This window comes from Saccostrea echinata, unplaced genomic scaffold (assembly GCF_033153115.1).
Source record: "Saccostrea echinata isolate AGI-Se365-2 ecotype Australia unplaced genomic scaffold, CSIRO_AGI_Sech_v1 ptg000142l, whole genome shotgun sequence".
Lineage (NCBI taxonomy): Eukaryota > Metazoa > Mollusca > Bivalvia > Ostreida > Ostreidae > Saccostrea > Saccostrea echinata.
Genome location: NW_026889891.1, coordinates 32,577 through 59,721, shown reverse-complemented (window position 1 = coordinate 59,721; position 27,145 = coordinate 32,577). Strand labels below are relative to the sequence as shown.

The 27,145-nt window shown below is 32.8% G+C and overlaps 1 protein-coding gene across 3 annotated transcripts in view; it reads right to left on the bottom strand.

The window, feature by feature from the left end:
* Positions 1–113: 113 nt before the first annotated feature.
* The window catches only part of LOC133177427 (serine/threonine-protein kinase PAK 3-like), a 50,118-nt gene continuing 23,086 nt past the window's right edge, over positions 114–27,145 (bottom strand). For all 3 annotated transcript variants that reach the window (XM_061312467.1, XM_061312468.1, XM_061312469.1), the window contains 9 exons: positions 11,196–11,371; positions 10,436–10,622; positions 8,481–8,573; positions 7,694–7,793; positions 7,251–7,347; positions 7,046–7,145; positions 6,542–6,679; positions 2,681–2,804; positions 114–2,372 (listed from right to left, as the gene is read on the bottom strand). In XM_061312467.1, the coding sequence (XP_061168451.1) occupies positions 2,721–2,804; positions 6,542–6,679; positions 7,046–7,145; positions 7,251–7,347; positions 7,694–7,793; positions 8,481–8,573; positions 10,436–10,622; positions 11,196–11,371 (975 nt within the window). In that variant the 3' untranslated portion in view covers positions 114–2,372; positions 2,681–2,720. The remainder of the gene's footprint in view (positions 2,373–2,680; positions 2,805–6,541; positions 6,680–7,045; positions 7,146–7,250; positions 7,348–7,693; positions 7,794–8,480; positions 8,574–10,435; positions 10,623–11,195; positions 11,372–27,145) is intronic.

Here is a 27,145-nt window from a genome sequence, read left to right as displayed (position 1 = left end):
CAAATACTGGTAGATTCATTTTCATCTGACCAATTATCTTTCAGATTATGATGTCTCAATGACTTTGAAAACACAACCCCCATAACATGCTGTCCAATAAAGAATGTAACAAATTATGTTTTTTCAAACATTGTATTCTATAATATAATACATATACAAAGTTTGAACTATATAATTAGATCAAGATCTGTTATTTCATTTCAGCATTTCATAATACATGGTATTATTAGGGTATACCCATATTTGTACACATATTTCATAAAATCTGCACATTTAAAAATGAGTGATTAATTGATTATTTAATTTTGACATTTCAGTTTTTTGTATTTTCTATATCTACTTTTCCCTATTTTTACTTACTTAATTCCTATTTGTGTGTTGTGTGCCATCTATTTGACAGTTTAAATAAATTCAATGCATAGAATGACCTTTTGAAATATTCACAACCAAGACAGACCAAGAACTGTCAAGCATAACATATTAGTTATCCATTGGACAAAAAATTACAAAATTGTATGATATTCTATAGTTCTTACTGGAATTGTCAACTAGCTTGGTATATATACAACCATTCATTTCTCTTTTTCCGTTCAAATATTGGTACATACATATACTATGGCTTATGACTTGTTCCTCAAAAGATGTTTAAACTAAAAATTCCAATTTGCAGAAATGGACATCATTGTTAATGTAAAACCAGAAGTCTCTGATGAGACTGTAGCTCTACTGGTCTGTACATATAACAAAGGAAACGTAGCACTTGGATTTGAAACTTTGCAAAATGTAGCAATAAATAGAATAATGTATCTTAATGTAGTCTACTTGTGTGCCAAGTTATATTGAAATCAAACAAAAAACTGTAGGGGGAGTAGCGTTTTAAAGGAATTTCATAGAAATTCCTATATTTAGTAACCATGGCAACACCATTCATCGAAATCAAAAACCGATGCACTAAATTATGTATCTTAGTGTAGTCTACTTGTATGCCAAGTTATATTGAAATCAAACAAAAACTGTAGGAGGAGTAGCGTTTTAAAGGACTTTAAAGAAATTACTATTTTTAGTAACCATGGCAACACCTTACATTGAAATCAAAAACCGATGCACTAAATTATGTATCTTAGTGTAGTCCACTTGTGTGCCAAGTTATATTGAAATCAAACCAAACCTGTAGGAGGAGTAGCGTTTTAAAGGAATTTCACAGAAATTTCTATATTTAGTAACCATGGCAACACCTTTCATTGAAATCAAAAACCGATGCACTGAATTATGTATCTTAGTGTAGTCTACTTGTGTGCCAAGTTATATTGAAATCAGACCAAAACTGTAGGAGGAGTAGCATTTTAAAGGAATTTTACAGAAATTTCTATTTTTAGTAACCATGGCAACAACGGTCATCGAAATCAAAAACCGATGCACTAAATTATGTATCTTAGTGTAGTCTACTTGTATGCCAAGTTATAATGAAATCAAACAAAAACTGTAGGAGGAGTAGTGTTTTAAAGGAATTTCACAAAAATTTCTATTTTTAGTAACCATGGCAACACCGTTCATCGAAATCAAAAACCGATGCACTAAATTATGTATCTTAGTGTAGTCTACTTGTGTGCCAAGTTATACTGAAATCAAACAAAAACTGTAGGAGGAGTAGCATTTTAAAGGAATTTCACAAAAATTTCTATTTTTAGTAACCATGGCAACACCGTTCATCGAAATCAAAAACCGATGCACTAAATTATGTATCTTAGTGTAGTCTACTTGTGTGCCAAGTTATATTAAAATCAGACCAAAACTGTAGGAGGAGTAGCATTTTGAAAAATTGTTTACAGACAGACGGACAGACAGACAGACAGACAGACGGACAAACGCCAGACACCTTACTATCGCATAAGCTCTTCTGGTCTCTGACCAGTAGAGCTAAAAACAAATACAGATAACAAAAAAAAAAAAAATAACTTAAAAATTCTAAGTAAGAGGCAGTTGTACTATTAGTAACCAATAACAAAAACAAAATGAACATTAAAGCTATGAATGAACAATAAAATCACTGATATTTGTATGAGAAAAATCATGATGACATTTTATTCTTACGTACATATCTTATTACAAAAATGCTTAAAAATTTGACATAAAGGTCACCAATATCACAATTTGGCTGAGTCTGTTGAGGGGGGAGGGGTCATTTCCCTCAGCTAGTCCCAGCAGGCATGATGACATGTAAAGCTGACATTTAGATCACTCATTCTGAAGCAGTGTCACTGAAAGACATCAAGTAGACAGTTCCCTTCATTTTATAGTTCTGAGAGAAAGAGCTAGGTCTCTCTTTGCTTCTTGCATTCACACCTGAAACTTCTACAAATCAATCATACAACCTGAAAAAGACAAATGGAGATATGATAAAAATTTCTACAGAGTAGCAACTTTTGAAAATGTCTAAACATGTTATAGAAAAAAATGGGAAAAAAAATTATAAGAGAAATAGAATATTAAGAAGAAATGGTAAAAATTGTCCAACAATTCAAAATCTTTAACTTCCACATCTATTTGAATTTTTTCAGTTCTTGCAGTTTTTATTATCTTGGGCAATTTTTTTTGGTTCTTTCAATATGCAACTTGTCAACTGCAAGATTTTATTATGACATAATGCACAAGTCCACATGAATGACAACATAATATATACCTTTTAGACACAGAGAGATTATTGCATAAGATGAACTTGTTCAATGTCCTTTTTGAGCTTCTTTGGCAGCTAGTATAAGTGGCTGTAGATTGGCCAGTGGCTTTGCTAACCGAAGGAAGGGATGCTGCAAAAGAGCAAACAAGCTTCGGTAAAACTAGTGAACTTTCCAAGTCTTATAGCATTTGAAAACGAGCAAGTGAACATATTACATTTCAGTAAAACAGAAAGCATTTTCTTTAATTCTAAAAAAAATATCAAAGCTCTCATAAATATTTCATAAGAAATTTTATATCAACAAAATACTGTATGTGTACTTAAAAAAGTGGGCTTTATATTTTAGCAGCTTTGGTGTAGACAACGATGCACTAATTCATGAATACCACTAAATCATTTATAAATACAATATACAGCACGGACATGTATAGCACTAATTCATGATTTCGCCAACAACTCCATACCCAGTGATTGCGCTAAATTTTGAATACGCCAATTTATGTACACGTACAGTATAATATCAGGTGCAGATCCAGAAATTTTTTCCAGGGAAGGGGGTGGGGTGGGTGGTCCAGCCCAGTCAAATAATTTCCAATAAAGAAATTTCTTGAATAAAAAAAAAAACAACAAAAAACTAAACTCCTTTTCCAAACATATCAAACCCAGAAAATTTCTTGACAAAAAAAATAAATAAATAAATGTAAAGTCCATTTTCAAACATGAAAAAAACCTATTTCTTGGTGGTGGTGGGTCCTAAGTCACTTTTTATTTGCTTCAGTATATACTTTTCATAACTCTGCAAATTCGGGGTAGAGGATCCAGACCCCCCATGGCAAAGGTAAAAGTTTCTCAAATGCAAGTCAATCTCCAAGTTCAAGAGATAAACCAGAAGTCTCTGATGAGACTGTAGCTCTACTGGTCTGTACGTATAACAAAGGAAAAGTAGCACTTGGATTTGAAACTTCGCAACATCAGCAATAAATAGAATTATGTATCTTAATGTAGTCTACTTGTGTGCCAAGTTATATTGAAATCAAACAAAAACTGTAGGACTAGTAGCATTTTGAAAGTATTTCACAGAAATTTCTATTTTAAGTTACCATGGCAACACCAATCACTGAAATCAAAAACCAATATACACCATTATGTCATGTAGTGTAGTCTAATCATGTGCCAAATTAGACTGAACTGTAGCAGGAGTAATGTATTAAAGGAATTTTACAGAAATTTCTATTTTTAGTAACCATGGCAAAACCATTCTTCAAAATCAAAAATCAATTCATCAAATTACGTATCTTAGTGCAGTCTACTTGTGTGCTAAGTTATATTAAAATCAGACTAGAACTGAAGGAGGAATTGCATTTTCAAGGAATTTCACAGATATTTCTATTATTAGTTACCATGGCAACACCATTCATTGAAATCAAAAACCGATGCACTAAATTATGTATCTTAGTGTAGTCTACTTGTGTGCCAAGTTATATTGAAATCGGAACAAAACTGTAGGAGGAGTAGCATTTTAAATGAATTTTACAGAAATTTCTATTTTTAGTAACCATGGCAACACTGTTCATAAAAATAAAAAAAACCGATGCACTAAATTATGTATCTTAATGTAGTCTACTAGCGTTCCAAGTTATATTGAAATCAGACCAAACCTGTAGGAGGAGTAGCGTTTTAAAGGAATTTTACAGAAATTTCTATTTTTAGTAACCATGGCAACACCGTTCATCCAAATCAAAAACCGATGCACAAAATCATGTATCTACGTGTAGTTTACTTGTGTGCTAAGTTATCTTAAAATCAGACTAGAACTGAAAGAGGAGTTGCGTTTTCAAGGAATTTCACAGATATTTCTATTTTTAGTAACCATGGCAACAATGTTCATAGAAATAGATGCACTAAATTATGTATCTTAGTGTAGTCTACTTGTGTGCCAAGTTATATTGAAATCAGACCAAAACTGTAGGAGGAGTAGCGTTTTGAAAAATTGTTTACAGACAGACGGACCGACGACGGACACCTTACTATCGCATAATCTCTTCTGGTCTCTGACCAGTAGAGCTAAAAATGTTGGTACTCAAAATAAAGTTCTTGTCAAAAGAAAAAAAACATGGAATGTGAAAGCCCTAGAACCAACCATTCAAAAGTTATGGCCAAGGTTAAAGTACAGGTAAACTTCGGTATCTCGACATCGGATATGTCGACAACCTGGGATATGTCGACGTCCGTCCGCGGTCCCGGCAGTATTTACTATATAAATGATTTGCAAAAACTCTGATATGTCGACCTCGGTAATCTCGACAACCCTGGTTATCTCGACGTATATTCACAGTCCCAAGAGCAAAAATTACCTGGTATATGTCGACATCGGCAATTTTCTGCTCCACTGAACCGAACTGTTTGTCAGATAGGGTCGCTCGTCACGCACGGACGGCTCCGGGTATCTCGACGTCGTCAAAAATTCACACCTTTCACACCCATGTTTTGACTGCACGCTGCTTAATCAATTCTATAGACTGTGTTTGTAGGTGAATCCAAAGCCCCATCGGCGTTTTTGAGACGTTAATTGCTTAATGTTCAGCTTGGGTAATATCGCTGATAAATCTACACGATTCTGCTTAAATTTACAGGTGTTTATTTATGTCGAAACCTAACATAACTTTTAAAATTGAAAAAGATAACTAAATTACAAAGAATAATAAACATATTGAATGAATTCAAACTAAAGAATTAAACGATGTTCTAATAACATTCAACAGGAAATAATCCGATTAACGACACGATTAACCGAATCATCCGTAATTCATGCATCTGTAATATCACTACGTTAGTTTAGATACACAAATCTCTTAAAAAATTAATATTAATGCACATTCTTCCTGAATGAAATAAGAAAAAAAAAATAATTACGCATTTAATATGTTTTCGTATCTCGGATGTCGACTTTATCATGTTTATACGGTTCGGTTCGAAGTTTATAGAGCGCATTTCGTATCCTGTTCTGACAAAAAAGCAAGTAACACGCGAATGCTGAATGGAAAAATTTAGAACGATTTCGATAAAGAGAAGGATTTTAAAAAACAACTTCTTAGATTTTTATTAAAAATAGAGGGATTGCTGAAATAAGTTGACCTACAGTCTATATTGAAGTCATGTACGTATAATAAGCTTATACACATGTATGTGTTTGGTTATGCAGTGAAATCTTGGACGTCAACTCTGATATCTCGACACCTCGGATATCTCGACATTTTCCGATGGTCCCGTCGATGTTGAGATAACGAAGTTTACCTGTATTTCAAAACTAGGTCAAACGCCAAAGTCAAGATCAAAGGGTCAAAATTGTTGGTATCCAAGGGAAGGTCTTATCACAAAGAACACATGTGAATTGTGGAAGCCAGAGCTCAAAACTTATGGCCAAGGTTAAAGTTTTTCAAAAGTAGGTCAAACTCCAAGGTCAAGATCAAAAGGTAAAAAAAATATATGTACCCAAGGAAAGGTCTTATCAAAAGGAATACACATGTGAAGTATGAAAGCCCTAGTACCAACTGTACAAATGTTATGGCCAAGGTTAAAGTTTGATAAAATTTTGTAAAAGTTGGTCAAACTCCAAGGTTAAGGTTAAGAGGTCAGACATGTTGGTACCAAAAGGTAGGTCTTGTCACAAGGAATACACATGTAAAGTATTCAAGCCTTAGCTCAAACTAATCAAAGGTTATGGGCAAGGTTAAAGTTTTTGTAGACAAAAAGAGAGAGAGAGCAAAAACAACATGCCCTCGAATCTTCCATTACGGGGGCATTAAAACAAGCACATGCAGTATTTCAATGCTGTCTTCCTTAAATCTGAATAGAATATAAAATTACCTTTAAAAGCTCTGAAGCTGAAGCTCTTTTTTCTACATCAACCTCCAAACATTTATCTAGGAGATCTTGGAAGACAGGGGAGAGTTTGTGTTTCTCTTTGATTTCAGGTTTACCATTTGTTGCTATTAGATACAGAGCCTACAGCAGAAAGTATAACATGAACAATCCCTGAATCATTGTTTCAAATTGTTGCCCTTTAATTGTACATTATATAAGTATGCCAAAGAGTAAATATTTTATCTTTAAAAGTACAATTTTCTTTTGAGTAAAACCTAATTTTCATTATTTTGTAGGCTCTCAGCCAATTTGTGGTAGTATTCTGTGATCACAGTTTATACAAGTGAATTTTTACTGGTACAGAAAGCTAACTAATAGTATTGTTTTGAAAGAATAAGTCTCCTACTAAAATTTGATTGTGAACCATAGAGAATTATTGTCAAGATATAGACAGTTTTTCAACACAGACACAGAAGTTGCTGAATAGAGTTTTATTATTGAACATACCCTTAATGGATTTTCATTCAGATATGGTGGTTCTCCCTCAATCATTTCAATGGCCATCACACCTAAACTCCAAATATCCACTTTTGGACCATATTGTTTCCTGCAACACAGAATTTAGAATGTACTACAATTCTGGGTTTTAAATTCAGAGTTCGTGAAATATACATATCACAGTACTAAACGTTGCCTTGACAATAACCCTTACCTAGTGACGACCTCTGGTGCCATCCAATAAGGTGTGCCCACCATTGTCGACCTTTTACTTTGTTCTGGAGATAACTGAGCACAAAAGCCAAAGTCAGCTGTGAAGAGGAAATGAATTCAATTAGCAACTCTTTTACTACATGTAATAGAGTAAAAATTGTTAAATCTGACACCTGTGCAATCAGTTTCACTATGAATTCGTTTCTTTATTTTCATTCCCACTTTACCATTTTCCATGTACTTTACATCTTGTTTATTTTGACACAAAATTTGTGTCCCAGTGCATGTAGGAGTAGAAAGATTTCATGTATCTATAATTCCATTTAACAATCATATCTATAGTTTAATTATGCTACAAAAATTCAAAATTATAGAAAAGTCCCTGCAATCTTTTCTTTTTAAAAGAAAAAAGGAAGTTGTAAAGTTCTTAAGAAGAAACCTTACTTAATTTGACACTTCCATCCATTCCCAGCAGTATGTTGTCACTCTTAATGTCTCGATGAATTACTTGGTTCTCGTGTAAAAATTCTAGAGCTTGTAAACACTGAAAACGGTAAAACATAACAACATTTAGAAGTCTAATACATAAAAAATTTCCCTCATGTTTATCATACTTCTTTCAAGCACTGTCCATAGGTATTCAGAAAACAAGATTTCTTGGTGCAGTCAAATAGCTGTCAAGATAAGGCTTATTAATGGGGAATAAAATTTTCTCTGGAAGTTGATATACTAGTGAGGATTCAATTTTGGCATTATTAGCGAGGGTTCTGAGATTGCTAAAATTTGAATATCACTTACAATTTATTCCATATCGGTTGTTATAGATACCTCTCTTGGCATTGTAAAATTGCTAAAATTACTTCTTGCTAAAAATATATACCAATTTTTGGAGATAAATTGCTAAATTTGTGTCTTGCTAAAATTTCCACTTTAACGGTAATTAAAGAAAAGTTTTAAAATATTTAAGCAAAGACCTCATGAAAAAATACATTTACAGTAGCTTCATCTCTTAAATGAAATTTCGTCACTTTTAGATTTTACACCACACAAAAATCCTCGCAGTCTGAGGGGTCAATTTTTAACTGCTACCAAGGTTAATGGAAAATTAATTGCTGGATGCCAAACCCCCACCGTGGGACAGGTGAATCAACTTCCAGATGCCAAAGTCGGCCAAAGAGGAGTAAGGGGAAAGGGGGTGCGGGTAAAAATTAAACACTTCATCAAGTGATACCTCTCTACAAACAGCTGCTATCTGTCCCTCATCCATACACGTTTCTGTGACAACATCAGTAAGAGATCCTCCAGCTAAATATTCCATAACAACCTGTAAACAAACATTAAAAATATAATATAATATATATATAATATATAAAATAGGAAAATATTCTTGAACACTGATATTTGGAATACCTGGGATATGCCAAAGTGATTTGGCAGTCCCACCCACTTTTTCTTAATCTTTTAACCTCATAATCTCGAATCCTCAGATATCTCTCAGTTTAATTTCAGTCCTGTGCACCTCCAGATAACGAGGTTTGACTGTATTACTGCATGCAATTTGTGCATCATGTTTGTTTGAACATGTCATTTGATTTGTTTTCAGTGCCTAAGCAGTCTTGCAAACATACTGGACTTAAAATAAAACCATGTGTACTTTAATTTAGCAAGAACATTGTTGTTCAAATTGCAGTTACATAGTATTTCAAATTCACTTTATATTCTCAATAATAAAAAGTTTTCAAATTAACATTTTTCTTTGTAACCAAGAAATTAAATGTGCTTTGAAATCAGTAAAATCACTGTTTCCAAAGGATTGGCTTAATTTTAAGGAGGTTCGATCCTGAGCTTCTGATCAGATTTTGGTCTAGACCTTTATTTCTAAAATTCTGCATCATTTTTAAGTTCTAACATTAAATCTGGATTCTACAATGCAAATTAAACTATATCCAATGAAAAAACTGCGATTAAATTTCATTCAAATAGGACTAAGCCAGGAACTATATTTTGTGGCGGAAGGTTTTTTAGAAGAAAATGATCAATTTTTCCCTTTTGAAATATATACAGTACTGTTAAGTTTAGATTCCTAATTTTCCATGCTGGTTGGACACAGAGCTGTTTTTTGCAGTGAAAAGTTTTATGCTGGTTCTGACATATCTGTTAAATTATTTCTTATGAATTCTTTCATCATATTGTGACAAATATAGTAAATATATTCTGAAAGTCCAGGAAAAAATTGAGCCAATTTTAACATAAAATTTACACCTTTTTAGTAATATCTAAAAATTTACATCATAGACCCCCACTTTTGATTTTCTTTTCTGAACATATAAGATAACTTTAACCAATCTGCTTAAATTCAACAAAAGTTTAAGACTTTAAAATAATTTTCTTGCTTGTTGAATTTTTAATGCCAGAAAAATCACATTTTGTGAGTGCAGAAAGGTCAAATAATTGATTATGCGAGGTAATTTGAAACTTTTCCGAGTCACAATTTTAATGTGTCTTTTTTTAAACAGACTAATAGTTTACTTTATCCCAGGATTCATTTGGATAAAAATCTAGGAGGGAAAATGTCGAAGACGTGATTCTTGATTAAGACACAAATTTCAGTGCATAAAGGTCATATTAAATGTACTGTAGCGCCAAAAAAAGGATATTGACCCCCATTTTTTGTTTTGAATTTTAATTAAGCTATGTATGTAGAAACTAAAAATATACTTGACAAAAAAAGTTTAAGACTTTAAATATCAGGATCCAACCTCGTTAAGTGCAATCTTATCTTTTTAATAAATGACCTGTGCACACTGAACTATATTCAGTACATCCTATAGCTTGACAATCCACCACAGTATACTGGGTAGTCTGATAATTTTCTGTAGACTTTGAGCAACAATTCATCTTGACTTGACTAATGACTATTGAATGGTATCGTAGACCAATTTGTGAAAATGACCTAAAATGGGTTGCATTCAAGATAGTAGCAACTAGCCTTACTGTTAAATTAGATATCTATGTCAATCTACTGAACGCAGAGTAGGAATAAATGCTTGTTATCTCTATATAGGGCTAGCAGATGTTTGCTCAACTTCATAGTGCCATCTAGAACTACAAAGCCACGATCTTGAACACAGCACAGTACTACAATTTTTTTTTATTGAAACCTGAGCTCAGTTGTTTTTTACTTACCCATAATTCCTCCCCGACCAAATAACTATCCAGATAATTCACAATATTGGGATTCTGATTTTCCCGCATCACTAAAATTTCATTGATAATAAGTTCTTTCTTTGGTTGTTGAGACAAGTTCATTGTTTTAATGGCCACCTCCCTTCCGGTAGCCACTTCTATTGCAATATACACAGTTCCTGATGCACTGAAAATGTCAGAAAATGCACAAATTTAACAACTTCTGAAAAATGTGCACACACTCATAGTTCTAATTTCAGAACATCAAAATAAAAATGCCAATTTAAAACTGTAGCAAAATACATGTATGACAAAAGTTATCAAAATATCTATTGGAAATCTATCAAATTTTGACTCCAATTCAAGAATTTAAAGTAGGGTAGATTCTACACAAAGTAGAATGTGTTTGCAAAGATCAATGTCCTCAACAGTGGCAAGTTCATTTGAAATATGACCTTGACATTGCATAATGCTTTGATCTCTGAAAGCCTTCTCATTAATAGTTCAAAAGTTTTTTGGTTTACCAGATTTTCCATCATGGGGCATAAAAGAACACTCAAGAGACCCAGATTCAAAGTAGCACACAACATATAAATCTATTGAAGAATATCATTGTTCAAAAGAGATTTTTGTGCAGATTACGTTAACATTTCTCTTTCTTAAATACATGTAGTAATCAATGGTATGGTTTTTTAATTTTAAGCTGAGTACAGTTTTCTTAAAAAAAAAAACTTCTTATATATATATTCTTAATCCTTACCCTTGGCCAATCTTTTCCATTTTTGTATATTTCCTATTTGGATCACCAATGGTCACAATTGTGCGTAATTTTTCTAGAATTTCTTCATCTGTCATTTTACGTTTCTTGGGTTTATCATTTTTACTTGTAGCGATAGCACCATTAGCTTTTTCTTCAGGTTCAATTGGCTTTGTATACTGGAAAATAAACCAGACATGATTCGAATACTATTCTCATTGTAATATTTATCTAATATATTATTTGGTCACCTTTAATACAGAACATTATTCTGTTTTTCTGATCCTTTAGCTTCAAAAGACTTCCAGAATTATTTTTAAATCTGTATATCTGAATATGGTTTCATAATTTTCTCCCCTCTAGGTTATGATACTCTTAAAAAAATCTAACATTGTCTGTGAGGATATAAAAGACATAGATCTGTCAGGACTGTTGCTTTGTACGTTAATAGACTTTGTTTTGTTCAGTTTGGTATTATACAACTTATCATTGACTTTATTTTGCCATATTTGCCGTTATGTAACTTACAATCACTATGAACTATATCTCACTTTGTAACTAACAACTGTTTTAACTTACAATAAACTTTGTTTGTAACTTACAATAGACTTTGTTTTACTGGGTCTGCTATTAGGTAACTTACAATAGACTTTGTTTTGTTGGCCTTGCTGTTAAGTAACTTACAATAGACTTTGTTTTGTTGGGTCTGCTGTTAAGTAACTTACAATAGACATTGTTTTGTGGGGTCTGCTTTTAAGTAACTTACAACAGACTTTGTTTTACTGGGTCTGCTATTAGGTAATTTACAATAGACTTTTTTTGTTGGCCTTGCTGTTAAGTAATTTACAATAGACTTTGTTTTGTTGGGTCTGCTGTTAAGTAACTTACAATAGACTTTGTTTTGTTGGGTCTGCTTTTAAGTAACTTACAACAAACTTTGTTTTGTCGGGCTTGCTGTTAAGAAACTTACAATAGACTTTGTTTTGTTGGGCTTGCTGTTAAGTAACTTACAATAGCCTTTGTTTTATTGGGCTTGCTGTTAAGTAACTTACAATAGACTTTGTTTTGTTGGGTCTGCTGTTAAGTAACTTACAATAGACTTTGTTTTATTGGGCTTGCTGTTACAGACCCTAAAACGTGCTACTACACCACTTGCACGGTTTGGTTCGTTTCGATTTGTGTACGGTACGCTTCTTGCACGGAACGGTACGCTTTGTGAACGGTACGGTTCGCTTTGTGCACGGTACGGTACGCTTCTTGTACGGAACGGTTCGTTTTGTGTACGGTACGGTTCGTTTTGTGCACGGTACGGTACGCTTCTTGCACGGAACGGTTCGTTTTGTGAACGGTACGCTTTAGTGAACGGTATGTAAATTAAGTGGGCGGAGCCTGTACGCTTTAGTTTATGATTGGCTACTTCATAAAGTCGTTTATTTCTTTATTATAATCTCTTTATTTTATATAAATGGAAGGACGGTATCGCAAGCATTTTTAATAAGTTGTTTTTAATTAGTCAAAGCTGTTATAAATATTTCCTTTTTACAGCTGTGTTTTCATTATTACATGTAACTAGTCGTCTTATTAACTGTATCTCTTTTAATTTACTTTCTGTATTCGAACTACTTTCAATTTTTGAAATGAATAATTTTAGCTGTCAGGTTATTATCATTTTGTACACCATCTCCTTATGGTTCAGTAACTTTGAAATAGATCGAACATATCAACAAACACTGCATAACAAGGATGAAAAAAAACATTTTGGTTGCGTCGCCATGAAGGCCTTTCTGTAATTTTTTTTAAGAATAATCGTAGATATATTTTTTATTTCCTTTCAATTTTCCTAATAGAATACAGTTATTAGTTTAAATATTCACTTATCACACTTTGAAACAAATGAGTTTGATTTTATACATCCCTCATGCTCTCATTTCGTCTACCATTCTTTTTACATTCTTGCCGCTGTTGCTTCATTAAAAAAAAAAAAACAACAACAACAACAAAAATTTTCTCTTGACCGAATGATCAAAGAAACAATTAAAAAATAAGTTATTGTTTTCATATTTATTTGTGAGGAATTTTATTTTATCATTTTTTTTACATAGATTGCTTAGGTGTTTGGCTCACTAGGAAAAATACATTGAAAAGTAATCGGTAGAAGTGCACACAATTAGTGCAAAATATAACTTAATTTTTGCGCGCGTAATTGTTTTCCTTTTTACATAAGTTTTCCATCAATGTGTAAAAATGCTTTTTAAAGGGAAGTTACAATCGAGAAAACGGTTAAGACAGCTTCAATTCCATCTACAATGTATAAATGTATATTAATATATATTGACTGCAAAGAAAGATTTCCGAAATAAATAATATGTCAAAATGTTAGAAATAAATAGTCCGTTTTTAATTACCTAGAAAATAAATAATATGCAGCCATGTATGTCCTTAAAAACTTTGAAAATGAATAACTTGCCCATGCCGGGTGCTACCCCCCCCCCCCCCCCCCCCTTTGTTTCCTTGTCAAACTCAAACTTTTGTATTGAAGATCTAGAAAAAAAGCTGTCTGCACATGAAATCCTACTTATCTGCTGATTAAAACTGGTGGGTTCATTGTTGTAGACTTACTGTATAAGACAGCAAACTGTTGATACACGTGTGAATGTAGGCATATTTGGACTAACGGGATTAGATACGGTTCAATATACACAGTTTAAGTTTTTACCTGTGCACGTGTGATGACAGTACTTGATCGAAATTTTCAAATGTTTTAGAGTAAATAACGAAAGTATGGAAAGACGTCAGTCTAGATAACAATACCATGTCAAGAAATGTACAGTGTTTCTTAAAAAAAAAAATGGATGAACATGCATGCACGGACGAATCATTAAAAAAAAAGATTAATCTTGGCTTTACGTGTAAATTCCAGGTAACATATTTTACCTGCAGGTTTCAGTGAATAAAGCAAATGAAATGGGAAAATACTTTAAATAAAAATTAATTCTGACATATATCCATTTTTTTTTTTTTTTTTTTTTTGATTACCTGTATTAAACTGAAAATTCCATGCGAAAATGTGGCGATCGAACCTTTTGACAGTATGTTATATTGGCGATAACATCTTAGGTTGGTCAGAAGAGTGTAAACCAACACAGTTATTTATATATACATCACTTTTATTTTTTTCTATTGATTGAGAGGCGTTTACATTTGAACATGTCCGGTTTCAAATTGACAATTTAGTTTCGTAATTTTTTTTTTTTGTAATCATTTCTCCCTAAAACTATTACTTACATGAATAAAAAATGAAACAAAGGGCTTGATTTCGGAAAATAGCACAGAATCCTAATACATTTTTCAATTTGTCTTGGTTTCCGAGAACGTCCATAGAGACAAGAATAGGGTAGAGTAAAGCTATAGAAATAAATGATAAAGTACTTAATTCACTTTTATTTATTATAAATTGTACACGAAAATATTACGATGCTGCATTTAATATGAAAACAAGAGGCCCATGGGCCACATCGCTCACCTGAGTCATCTTAGCTCAGCTCTTCAAATGTTAAAAAAAAAAAAAATTTCATCCTTACTAGCTGACATGAAATGTTATGACCTTATATTCTGGCCTCATCAGAATTTAGACCAAATGTTTCATAAGTGAATTAAATCCACACAATATGAGGATGCTTGAATTTTAATTTCACTGACCAAAAGTGTACTTTATATTTAGAAGTATGAAGGCTTTGGACATGCATATTCAATAATTTCTTTCATGACCTCAAGACTCTTCAAATTTATTCTGCATTAACAAGTACAATCAGTTATTTAGCTCCCTTCAGTCAATAAGAAAAATGCATAATTATGATTGTATTAAAAAACTTTATTCATTTACAAGAAATTTATGCAAGTCTTAAGTGATAATCTGCAGGTAACAATATGCAACTTTTTATAAAAAAAATAAGAGATAAAATGTTAGACAAGCTGGTACAAATTAAATTATGTTGACACATTTGAGACTAGTATATATCATTTGAAATATATTACTCATTTGTTGTTAAACTACTTTCATATATATACATGTGAAGCAATAAATCAAAAACATGTATTTTGTAATCAGTATAATTAAATCTCGAGTTGAAATTGCAAATGACAATAAATAATAAATAGAAAGTAAACAGCATGGAAAAATTTAAGTAATGCTCACATGAAAATCCAGTCATAATATGCACGTGTGTCTTAATATGTTAATTGGTCATTTAAAAAAAATATAATCATGCACTCAATATAGATAACCTTTCCCAACGAAAAACGAAAAAGGGAAAGATTATGTGCAAGTGAATGAGAAAGAAATATGTTCTTCAGGTTTTGCCATATACTTAATATTTTGCTTTTAAATTGATCAACATTAAATGACAATAATGATGTTGATTTTGGCTATATAATTCCAATACCAGAACCTCAGATTTAAAGAATCTCATTGAAAAATTAAGGGAGCTCTTTTTTTTTCTTTTTCAGTTTTTTTAAATTCTAAATGTGGTAATATCATGTGCTATCATATTTAAGTGCTTTTTTTGAAAGAGGTAGGTTTACCTCCCTTTACGGGCTGGCCATTGACCCCCTCTTTCCATACTTACCTGTTAATTATACATTTTGTACACAATAAAGTTGACCTAATAGAAGTCATCATTACTTTCTTGATAATCACAAAAATCTACATGATCATGGTAGGTGGAATTCATCTGAATCAAAAAATCTGAGGTTTCACAATCAAACATCTACTGTGCAATGTAATTATTTAACTTGCAAGGATTGTATGTTATTCTAAAAAGAAGTTCATAATACAAATAAGATGAAATTAAAGTATGATTAGTATTTTGTATGTTTTATCATACTTTTCTAGCAAGCAAGTTAGAAAATTGACTGACACATATTCTGATGAAATAAGTAAATGTTCATACTATTTGAGCAAAAGTTACAAGTGTGTCAATGAAGAGATCTGACTCGGTGGTTTCCACGGTCTATATAAGGTGCCACATATTCATTTCAGTGATACATCTACATCTGGCAATTACTGCTAGGAGTGTCAAAATCACACACAGTAGCTTAAAAGAGTCCGAATCACAGTTAATGGCATGGTCTATAGTCACAATCGCTGTAGTCTATCAAAGAATATCCTTCAATTGCAGAAAGATCCCTAGGTTTCACAATGAAAAGTTCTCAACAGAAAAATTCAGTTTTCAGTACAAAATATAATCCATATGTCATAAAGGGACTTACAAAGCATGACTTCTGATACATCAATACCGTTTGTCAGACACTAACCCTCTAAATGGTAATGCATGTACTCAGAATGGAAAAGATCGATATATCCTATAAAATTAACTACAAAATGAATATACAGGCCGGATTACATGTAACAATAATGGAAGTAATGAAAAATCTCAACAAATTTACAAACGATATATTCAAAAGTATACCTTGTTCTATATATATACATGAAAAGAGTTGTTCAGAATTTTACAAATCTTGAGAAATAAGCTGAGACTTCAGTAGACCTACTGGTAATTGGTGAAAATGCAATTATTGTATGAATATGACCTTATCATTTTAATTTAAACATGCATTAAAAATTCAGTGCAACTTGTAATAGCAAAAAAAAAAAAAAAAAATGAAATTCTTTTTTTTACAAAGGAAATCCTAAGGCAAGTAAACATATATACATCAATTCAATATGAATTAAATATGCAAAGGACAGTCAGGTTTAAAATTTAAATGTCTTCATCTCAAGCACAACTGTATAATAATAAAAACAAAGATAAAGTACAAAATTTATATTTTCAAAGGTTTATTTTACAATAAAAAAAATCATTATTTAATTGTTTTATAAGGAGTCTTACAACTAAAACTGCCTAAATAGGACCAATACCCCAACAAGGCAATTTGGAAAGACACATACTTCTTTGCCATCTTGCTAAAATTATACTGCAAATTCCAATGGCCTGAATCTTATTGAGATGACTGTAGTTAGCTGAAGGTCATGATAATCTCTACCCTTATATCACCAGATGACTTTATACAAACAATCATGCAATGAGATCATGACAGACGTCTTCTTCATGAGCAACCATTCATGCCAAAGTATGACCTTGTGTTTAATCCAAATCCAAAATTTTGTCTGTCAGAATTATACACATTTGAACTCTGTGACCTTGATCTTGTCTAAATTATCTATGTTGATGGTCATGACATAATCACAAAAAAAAAATAAAAAAGCTTGAGATATTGACAAACCCAGAGACAGATGGACATGTTGATTCCAGTATACCCCTCAAACTTTGTTTGAGGGGTATAAGACTGGGACAAAGGGGATGAGGGAGGGGGCATTCTTACGCATCTCCCTCTGAAATGTTTTAACTTTGGTGCCCCATTGTATTTAATGCATAGTCTTATTAAATGCACAGTACACCATTTTATGATCTGACCAGTATGCTTCAATTACATCTGTTCTACATGGGATTATGTTTGTAAAGATCAAGTCAAGTTTAGAACCAGAGTCATGAGTAGCCTTACACACAATTTGTTTACAATTAAAGCCTTTTTCCATAAATGTTAGAAAGTCTGTATGCCCAGCAAACAAATCAAAATTAAAATCTCCTAAGAATACCAAGTCTTTCTGGTCATCAATCAAGGGTTTTATATGCATTTCCACATGTTGTTTAAAATCCCCAAAAGAGCAAGATGGATATTTGTAAATAACTACAACTTGGACATCTCTACTTTGGTTTAATTGTACATTTACCATGATGAACTCCATTGAACCACTGTTCAGCTTTGAGATGCAGGTTGTTTTGTAAACATTTTTCACATATATTGCTGTTCCATGATGTGGACGTCTATCCAGATTAGCTGTAGCCTCATGGTTAAATACTGCCGTGTATCCCTGTAGATGATAATTTCCTGCTACATCTGCACTAGTTAATCTTGTCTCTGAGAATCCAACTATGTCTGATGCAACAATATTTGGTTCATTTTGAATTTGTGGGAAGTGTTTATGAAGTGATCTACAATTGTTGAAAGCAATTTTGAAAGAATGCAAATCAACCTGGTATAATGGGACATAACAAAGTTGTAGTTGTACATCTTTTTTCATTCTTTCCATTTCCTCTACCACTTGTTCATCCATAGCCAATGCCTGCTCATTGAAGTTTAGGATGTGAAGATGATCTACTGACCGTACCCGACTAAGTGCTACATAGTGAATATGTGGATTTTTCCTTACTTTAGTCTGAGACAAATCAATTACAATTTCATCAACAGTGCAACCTTGGGCTTTATGAACTGTTTTCCCTGCAGCTGGCCGTAATGGAAACTGAATCCTCTGAAAAGTATTGTAATTCAATACAAAAGAACGCTGAACTTCAAAAATTGGTGTCCAGTCCTCAGTAATTCCATCATGAAATAAATGTTTGTATTTCTTGCGAGTAATTTTTCCAATAGCAGAATCAAAAAATTTTACCCAAACAATGCTTGGCCTTGATATGCCTTCCATTCTCCTTTCAATTAATTCTACCTTACATGATGACCCATTTGTTAAACCATCAGATACATCAACATTGACTGAGATATCATATATCATCCCAACAGCAAGAGTCAATTTTTGCATCAAATTAGCAGTTTTGCTAACATCATCTGCTTTAAATAGAGATCTGAGCAGCTTTTCCTTAAGTTCCTTTGAATAATCCTTAAGAACAGTATCCACTGAATTTACTGTGACCTTTTCTCCCTCAAGTTTTTCAATCAACTGATTGTTGTATGCATCTACTTTAGAATTCTGTGTAAAGAGATGAGGAGCATGATGTGGATAATTGTCACTTGTTTCCGTTATCATGCACCTGTGTACTACATTCATATCTTCTGCTGTCATTGCATTGTAGCGAAGACGATTGAGAAGTTGAGCAAACTCAAGATCATCTTTCTGACGCATTATTTCATCCAACTCAAAAATACAAAAATGCTCCTTCCAAAGATTGTTTGCAAGAGCTTGAGCATCATGATTTAAATCCTGAAAGATCCAACGGTCCATCACAGGTTTAAGTTGAAAAAAATCACCAACAGCTATGATACTAATGCCACCAAATGGTTTCTTGATGCCTGTAAGAAGTTGTAGACGACTATCAATGAGTGCTAATGACCTATTTCCAACCATCGATATCTCATCAATTATGATCAATTTTAGGTTTTGGTACTTTGTACAAAAAGTATTCAATTCATCACAGTGCAAACTTTGTTGACTTTGATTAATTTTTTGATGGAAAGCAGATGCTATAGTTGCCCCTCCAATGTTATATGCTGCCTTGCCAGTATAAGCACAAAGAAGTATTCTTATGTCATCTGGATTCTCACCTTCTATGGAACATAGATATCTATGCAGAGCTTGATAAAGTGCTCTAATCAAAACAGATTTGCCAACACCAGCACCCCCAGATAAAAATGAATAAATAGGTTCTGTCTTTGTTTTGACCCACTGCAAAACATGATTGAAAAATTCTCGCTGCTTTACATTTAGACTTCCTAAAAGTTTCAAGTATTCACTGTCTGGTAATCTAACAGAACTTTCTTCAGTTATTTGTCTTGTAGATGGAATGCCAATGTCAGATCCTATATCATACTGTCTCTGTTCAATAGGCCTTTCAGGATTGAACTGAACAAATTTTTCAGATTCAAGAGATCCCTCGTTTTCATCTTCTGCTTCTCTTTGTTGAACATTTGGTGCCAATTCATCAAAAGCTTCTGAAAAATCCTCAGTTGCCATTTGCAAAGCTGCATCAAGCTGTTCAGCATTAAATTCATATTCTTTGACCTTGTGTGTAAGAAAGGACTTCTTCAGATGAAACGACTTCTCAAATGTGTCAGTTCCTGATATTAGATCAACGGATTCATTTCTCCAAGGCATAAACAACATTAGTTTTTCCCTATAGTAATTTTCTGGATCAGTTTTAATATTAAACCGCACATATCTAATTACCCTAGGTACTTTTCGTCGTCTGATCTTTATGCCATTTCTCAGAGTAACAAGTGTATCATTTTCACTGAAATCACGATCTGTACTGTCTTCGTCATCTGACTGATTGTCCTGATCATCATCATTCACTTCATTTTCAGTGAACTCTTTTTCATTATCTTTAGGGAATACAACATCTAGTTGTGATACATAATCAGCTAAACACCAGTTTTCAAGCTGTTTTGGGCGTTTGGCATACCGCTTAATTACATTGCTACATTCAACATCTGTAGAATTTGGCGTCAACTTTTCCAATTCAGCATCCGTTTTGATGAGAATAACTCGATCATCTGATGGACTTGTGTTGATAAAAACAACATCTCTTGATGCCTTGGTCATTGGCATTTGTAATACTAAATATGCTGCTTCCTGTGCTCCAACTTCTACACTGTTAAGAAAATGGTTTCCAATGTGGCGCACCTGTCTTTTAATGTCAAGATTTCCCTCTCTAGCTTCTTTTGCAGCTCTGTTAAGTAAATCGCTCATCCCTCTTTGAGATTTACTTATATAAGAAACAATATACATTGCACATGCATATGGGTCCAAAATATACTGAATATCAATGTTAGCTTTCCAAGCATCAAGAACTGCTTTGTTGAAGGAGTTTACTCTCATATCACAAGGCTTTCTCTTTAGAAAAACCTTTGGACCTCTAAGTGAACTTCTAATGCATTTAATGTAATCTTCCTCAGATATCTTTAGTACTGTGCTTAGGAGTTCCTTGTAAGACAAATCACATCCATTTTTCATATCATTTAGCTGTTTTTGAATTTCATCATACATTTTCTTGTATTTGTCAACATCACACTCTAGTGGCTCCAAAATCAAAGTCTCTTCAAGAGGAGGAAGGGGAAACCCAAATCGACATACAGTTTTACCTCTCTTTTTGCATGTCTGTGAATGTTTGTGCACTTGTAAGCCTGTCAAATCATCCTCTTCATTCTTTTCACACTTAAGGAAATTATCTACATAATTTACTATCTCCTTTTCATTATTTTCATGATATTTTGGAGCATTTTCTATCCAAATGATCATATGAACATGTGGTGATCCTCTTTGCTGAAATTCAATTCTATAAAAGAAATCTTTTACAATGCCAATTGGATGGTGGTCACTCCTCAATACTAAATTCATGAACATACGGAACCTGTGATCAAAGTACCTAGTGCATGTAATAGGATCCTTTTGTACTAGTTTTGACTTTTCAAACCACGTCATGCTGTCAATTTGTTCATCAGTGTATTCTTTTCCATCATTTAACACTCCAAGTGCTCTGATGAGATCATTCCATCTTGTATCAGCTGCAGATAGTGACATAAACCATGTTGGTAAACCTAATTGTCTGATCATAGCAAATACATCTTTTTTTCTAGTCTCAAGATATGCAGGTGAATTTCGTAACTGTCTGAAGACAAAGAAACCTTCATTATGTCTAACAAGATTACTCACATTTTCAGGATTTTTCACTTCATTTGCTGTCATGGATTTTCCTTTAGTTTTGCATTTCCTAAGTGCCAGGTTGCATTTGTCTGTAACTTGCTTCATTTGTATTTTTTTCAACTTGAAAAACAAATTTGGAACAGATTGGGCAGCACGTCTATCAACACTTCTCATTTCCCATTTAGCTATATCTGCATATGAGATGTGAACTTGTCTTTCATCATCTTGTGTTCTTCCCTTTCCACAAAATATTGTTGGAAATGATAAATATTCTGCAGTCTGATCTTGATATAGACTAAGGGGACGTTGTCCTTCTCCTGGAGCAAAGGTGTATATCTGATTCATGTCTCGAGAAGCGTCATCTAATAGAGTATCACAATTACCATCTCTACCAACTCCATCTACTTCACAGAATTGATCATCATCATCTGTCTCAAGATTATCAATATTCTGATCTCTTCTCCTCTCTGTTTGTACTAATTCTTGAATGATTTCATTTGCTGAAGTTGTAATTTCTTGAAACCAACTATCATCAACATTGATGTTCGCATTCTTATAGAAGTCACTGTTGTTCAAAAGCCAATGTAATGCCATCAATACTTTTGTTGGTCGTACATTTTCATGATAATCACACTTTTGGTAAGACAACCTTTTCTTTAACTTCACAGGAACTGTAATATTTTCATCCATCTTTCTAGGCAAGCTATTCACTGTAGGTTGAATATCCACGGGAACATTCACAATATTTCCTTTGACAGAATATTGTCCACCTCTTGGCAACTCTCTAATTTGCATGAAGGGTATCCTAAGTGATATTAATCTTTCTTCCAATGGAAACAAATCCAATTCTTTTGGCTTAGGTGGCCATGTCATGCCATTTAGAACAGACAGCTTGGGGATTTTTCCTTCTCTTACTGCTGAATAGCAAGTATTGCAAATCCATTCTGCATTTCCAACAGAAATAATACCAGTAAGATATCTGGTTTTACTTGTGACATCCAAACTTGTGTTTTCCACTTTTAAAACACTTTCTTTGAACCATGTTTGATGACAACATGAGCATACAAAAATTGGACCATGTTTAATCTTTTCATGAAAATTTTGGATGCAATCCTGTAAATGGTTTCCAAACTGTCTTTGCCTATTTCTTTCACTTTCTTTGTTACAATACTCCTCATTTATTCTTTTATCTTGTTTCCTTTGTCGATTGTTCAATGTTTCATACTGTCTATAAGAAAAGTCATTTCTTTTAGCTTGTATTTTTAATCGTTGTTTTTCAAGAACAAAAGGGTTTTCCCTATATTTTCGTTTTGAAATTCTATTTATATTATTCTCTTTTAGTTTTACTTCATTATTCAATCTTTTCAACTTCCTTGCAGACTTATCCTTTATTCTTTCTTTCTCTTTTACTTCTACATTTTGTCTTTTTATTTTTTTTGCAGTTGTTTCTCTTTCATTTTCTTTCTCTTTTACTTCATTATTTTGTCTTTTCAACTTCCTTGCAGCTTTATCCATTTCTTTTTCTTTTCCTCTCACTTCAACATTTTGCCTTTTCAACTTTCTTGCAGTTGTTTCTCTTTCATTTTCTTTCTCTTTAACTTCATTATTTTGTCTTTTCAACTTCCTTGCAGCTTTATTTAGTTCTTTTTCTTTCTCTTTTACTTCACTATTTTGTCTTTTCAACTTCCTTGCAGCTTTATCAAGTTCTTTTTCTTTTTTTCTCACTTCAACATTTTGTCTTTTCAACTTCCTTGCAGCTTTATCCAGTTCTTTTTCTTTCTCTTTTACTTCATTATTTTGTCTTTTCAACTTCCTTGCAGCTTTATCCAGTTCTTTTTCTTTTCCTCTCACTTCAACATTTTGTCTTTTCAACTTCCTTGCAGCTTTATCAAGTTCTTTTTCTTTTCCTCTCACTTCAACATTTTCCCTTTTCAACTTTCTTGCAGCTTTATCGAGTTCTTTTTCTTTTCCTCTCACTTCATTATTTTGTCTTTTCAACTTTCTTGCAGCTTTATCCAGTTCTTTTTCTTTTCCTCTCACTTCAACATTTTGCCTTTTCAACTTTCTTGCAATTGTTTCCCTTTCATTTTCTTTCCCTTTTACTTTTACATTTTGTCTTTTCACTTTTCTTGCAGTTGTTTCCCTCTTGTTTTCTTTCTCTTTCACTTCAACATTTTGTCTTTTCTCTCTTTTTGCCTTTGTTTCTCTTTCATTTTCTTTCTTTATTATATTATAATCTTGTCTTTTAATTTGTTTGGCCTTGGCATCTTTGTTTCTTTCATCATGTTTGAATTCTTCATTCTGTCTCTTTTTCTTCATGTATTCTCTCATATATGTTTTCCTGGATTCAATTTGGGATTTTGAATTTATCTCTGCTGTTAGCTTTTCATCCATTCTGTAAAACTTTCTCTGCAATGGATCATTTTCTGGGAAGCTATGATACAAAGTAGAGATTGAGATGGGTAAAATTTCAAACTGCACTTCAAGATCAATATGCATGCTGTTATACATACTGTACATAAAAGATACCAAGTCATCAATACTCCTGTTGAGCACTAGTATAGATTTACCTTCACACGAAGACATGCCATCACCATCATGTGAATGCGAGTCAAAGAAGTAATACTCATTGTTTGACACTTTATATACTGCAGAACAAATGGCTCCTATCATTATCAATAAATATCTTGAAATTTGAAATGCCTCCTTTAAAGCAGAATGCAATGTTTTAACCTTCCTATTTTGTTCTTCAGAGACAACCAATCCCCAAATGGTTTCAAATTTTTGAATAACATGATGATTCTCTCCCAATGATACATTTATTGGCAATTCATCGAAATTCAAAAGTTTGTTGAGAAATTTTCCTCTTTGTTGCAAACTTCTAACAGTCTTTCCATAAACTTGGTCTCCTGATATTAGAGTTCTATCTATGAATTCTGAAGTAAATGAAAATCCCTCATAACACTTAATCAGCATGGTAAGAGCATTGCAAGTACACTGACTACCTCTTGAGAACATTGAAAATCTAATGTCTCCTTGATGGAATGACCCAAATGCTACTTTTCTAGTACATAGCTCATTACCTCCGTAATCATTCTGTATTGTCTGATCATCTCCAACATTGCCACTTGTATACTGTGAAGATTCAGAGGTAAAAGTTTTGTTTGCTAAACTTTTTTCAACAATACTATTTTGCAAAATCATTTCAGCAGATTCATGAAGCAAATCTTTTTCACAAAGTTCATTCTGCAAATCTTTTTCACAAAGTTCATTCTGCAAATCTTTTTCACAAAGTTCATTGAGCAAATCTGTATCACAATTTTTTTTTGTTTTCCTGTTTTTTTGTAACCTGAGGGCAGGCTCCTCAGGGTCAACATTGGTTTTACTGTTTTGAACGAGGCCAGTCTCCTCAGTCATTCTAATGTCAGACATTGTTTTACTGTTTTTAAAGAGGCCAGTCTCCTCAGTCAAGTCCAGGTCAGACATTGTTTTACTGTTTTTCATGAGGCCAGTCTCCTCAGTCCTGTCAGTCTGTAACTCTTTCTTGGCAGTGCTCTTCTTCCAGTACTTCTTACGAGGCATCTACAAAACAACATTTTGGAGATAAAAAGAAATTTATTTTTTATAATACTCCTTTTAAATGGTAACAATTAAAATTATTTGATAATGTTTCATTTAAGATAAAGCAATCACAATGTTTACCAAAAATAAAAATGGGGGGGGGGGGGGCTTCACAATTAAAAAAAAAAGAAATACCAATTCCACTATGAAATATCTGGACAAGCATATTAAAAAAAATGTTTTGAGAAACATACCCCCTCCCCAATTTGTGGAAATATCAAAATAGAAATAACTAAATTTCCAATATGGAAAAAAATTGAATAGTGAATAGTGAGGGACAAACATTATACCAACTTAAAGATTGATCTCTATCAGACTTCAATATCATTTAAGATAATTATTTCTTACAGGGGTACCAGTGAAAAAAATTCGACATCTGTTAAAGGCAAATGGTTCTCAATAGACTAAGTTGACAATTCCTCCTATATCATTTGACCTTTTATCACAAAATTAACAGGGGTCATCTACTACATAGGGGAAAGCAGTGTACCAAATTTGTCCAAAAATGCCACTAGTGTCACAGTCTAACATTTAATTATTAGCAATGGAGAGAGAGAGAAAGAGAGAGAGAGAGAAAGAAAGAATCTAGCTCAAACTCCTTATAAGCACTAATACATCAAAACATAGTGTAATTTTTTTTTATCTGAAAACTTACTTTTTCTAGATAGGTAACTTCTATCTGTCATTGATATAGAGTGATCAGTCTCTGTATTAAATTTTTTTATATATCAAGCAAAGAGCCAAAATTTTTCTATAATAGTGTGTTTAATTAACAACTGACCCTTTTTGACCCAAAAATTAATAGGGGTCACCCACCTTTACTGGGTGGTTAATCAAATCTCCAATAAAGTTCAGGTAGTTGCTTTCTCTTTAATATTTTTTAACACAATTCAAATATAGTTAAAAAAGGAGAATTAAAAATACATGCTATCCAACATTACTTAACACCCTTCACATTTTTCAGTGGGTTACTTTTCATGGCAGTTAATACAAAGTGTCATTAAAAATCTAAGAATGACTGCATATCATTTCTGAGCTAATACAGCAAATATGATAACAAAATAAGTTTTTTTGTAATATACTCAAATGAAATATTGATCAAAGTTTACCAAGCTTTTCATAGTACTGCTGGACTGAGAAATATCAAAGTGCTGGTTCATTAATTTATCTGGATCATTGTTTCATGTTGTAAATACTGTGGAAAATAATCATACAGATGACACAATGACGTATTACACAAGGGCAGAATTATCAATATTTATATTTGTGTATTTATCTATGCAGACATTATCACTATGCTTTTCAAGAATTAAATGAGAAACTGTAAAATACTGGCAAATATTCCCCGTGAGTGCAAAAACTGTTTTCAGCACTAGCCCAGTCGGGCAAGCAATGGCAAAATTTTACCCAAATCACTCTTTACTAGCCAGGTAAGACTCCTTAAAAGTGTGAAATATAAAAGGACAGTTTTGTTTCATTCCTTTAGATTTAATCAACAAAGCTCATTATTTAGTTTCAAAAATTAAATTTCTATGAACCCTCTGTTCTGTCATTTTATCATCAAATATTTGATCATGTAATTAAACTGTTTTGTTTTACACACTGATGCACTATAAACATGTCATCACAATATATACATAGATAACTGAGTTATATCCAACTGCCCACCAATCAAACTCTTATGTGCATTTTAATTCAGAGTGTTTCTTGAAGTCAGTATCAGCCTCTGCCTCAACCTTTAATTCCCATTCATTAGCCATTTGAACATGGCAACCATAAATGACAAAATATAAACCAGAAGTCTCTGATGAGACTGTAGCTCTACTGGTTTTTACTTAAC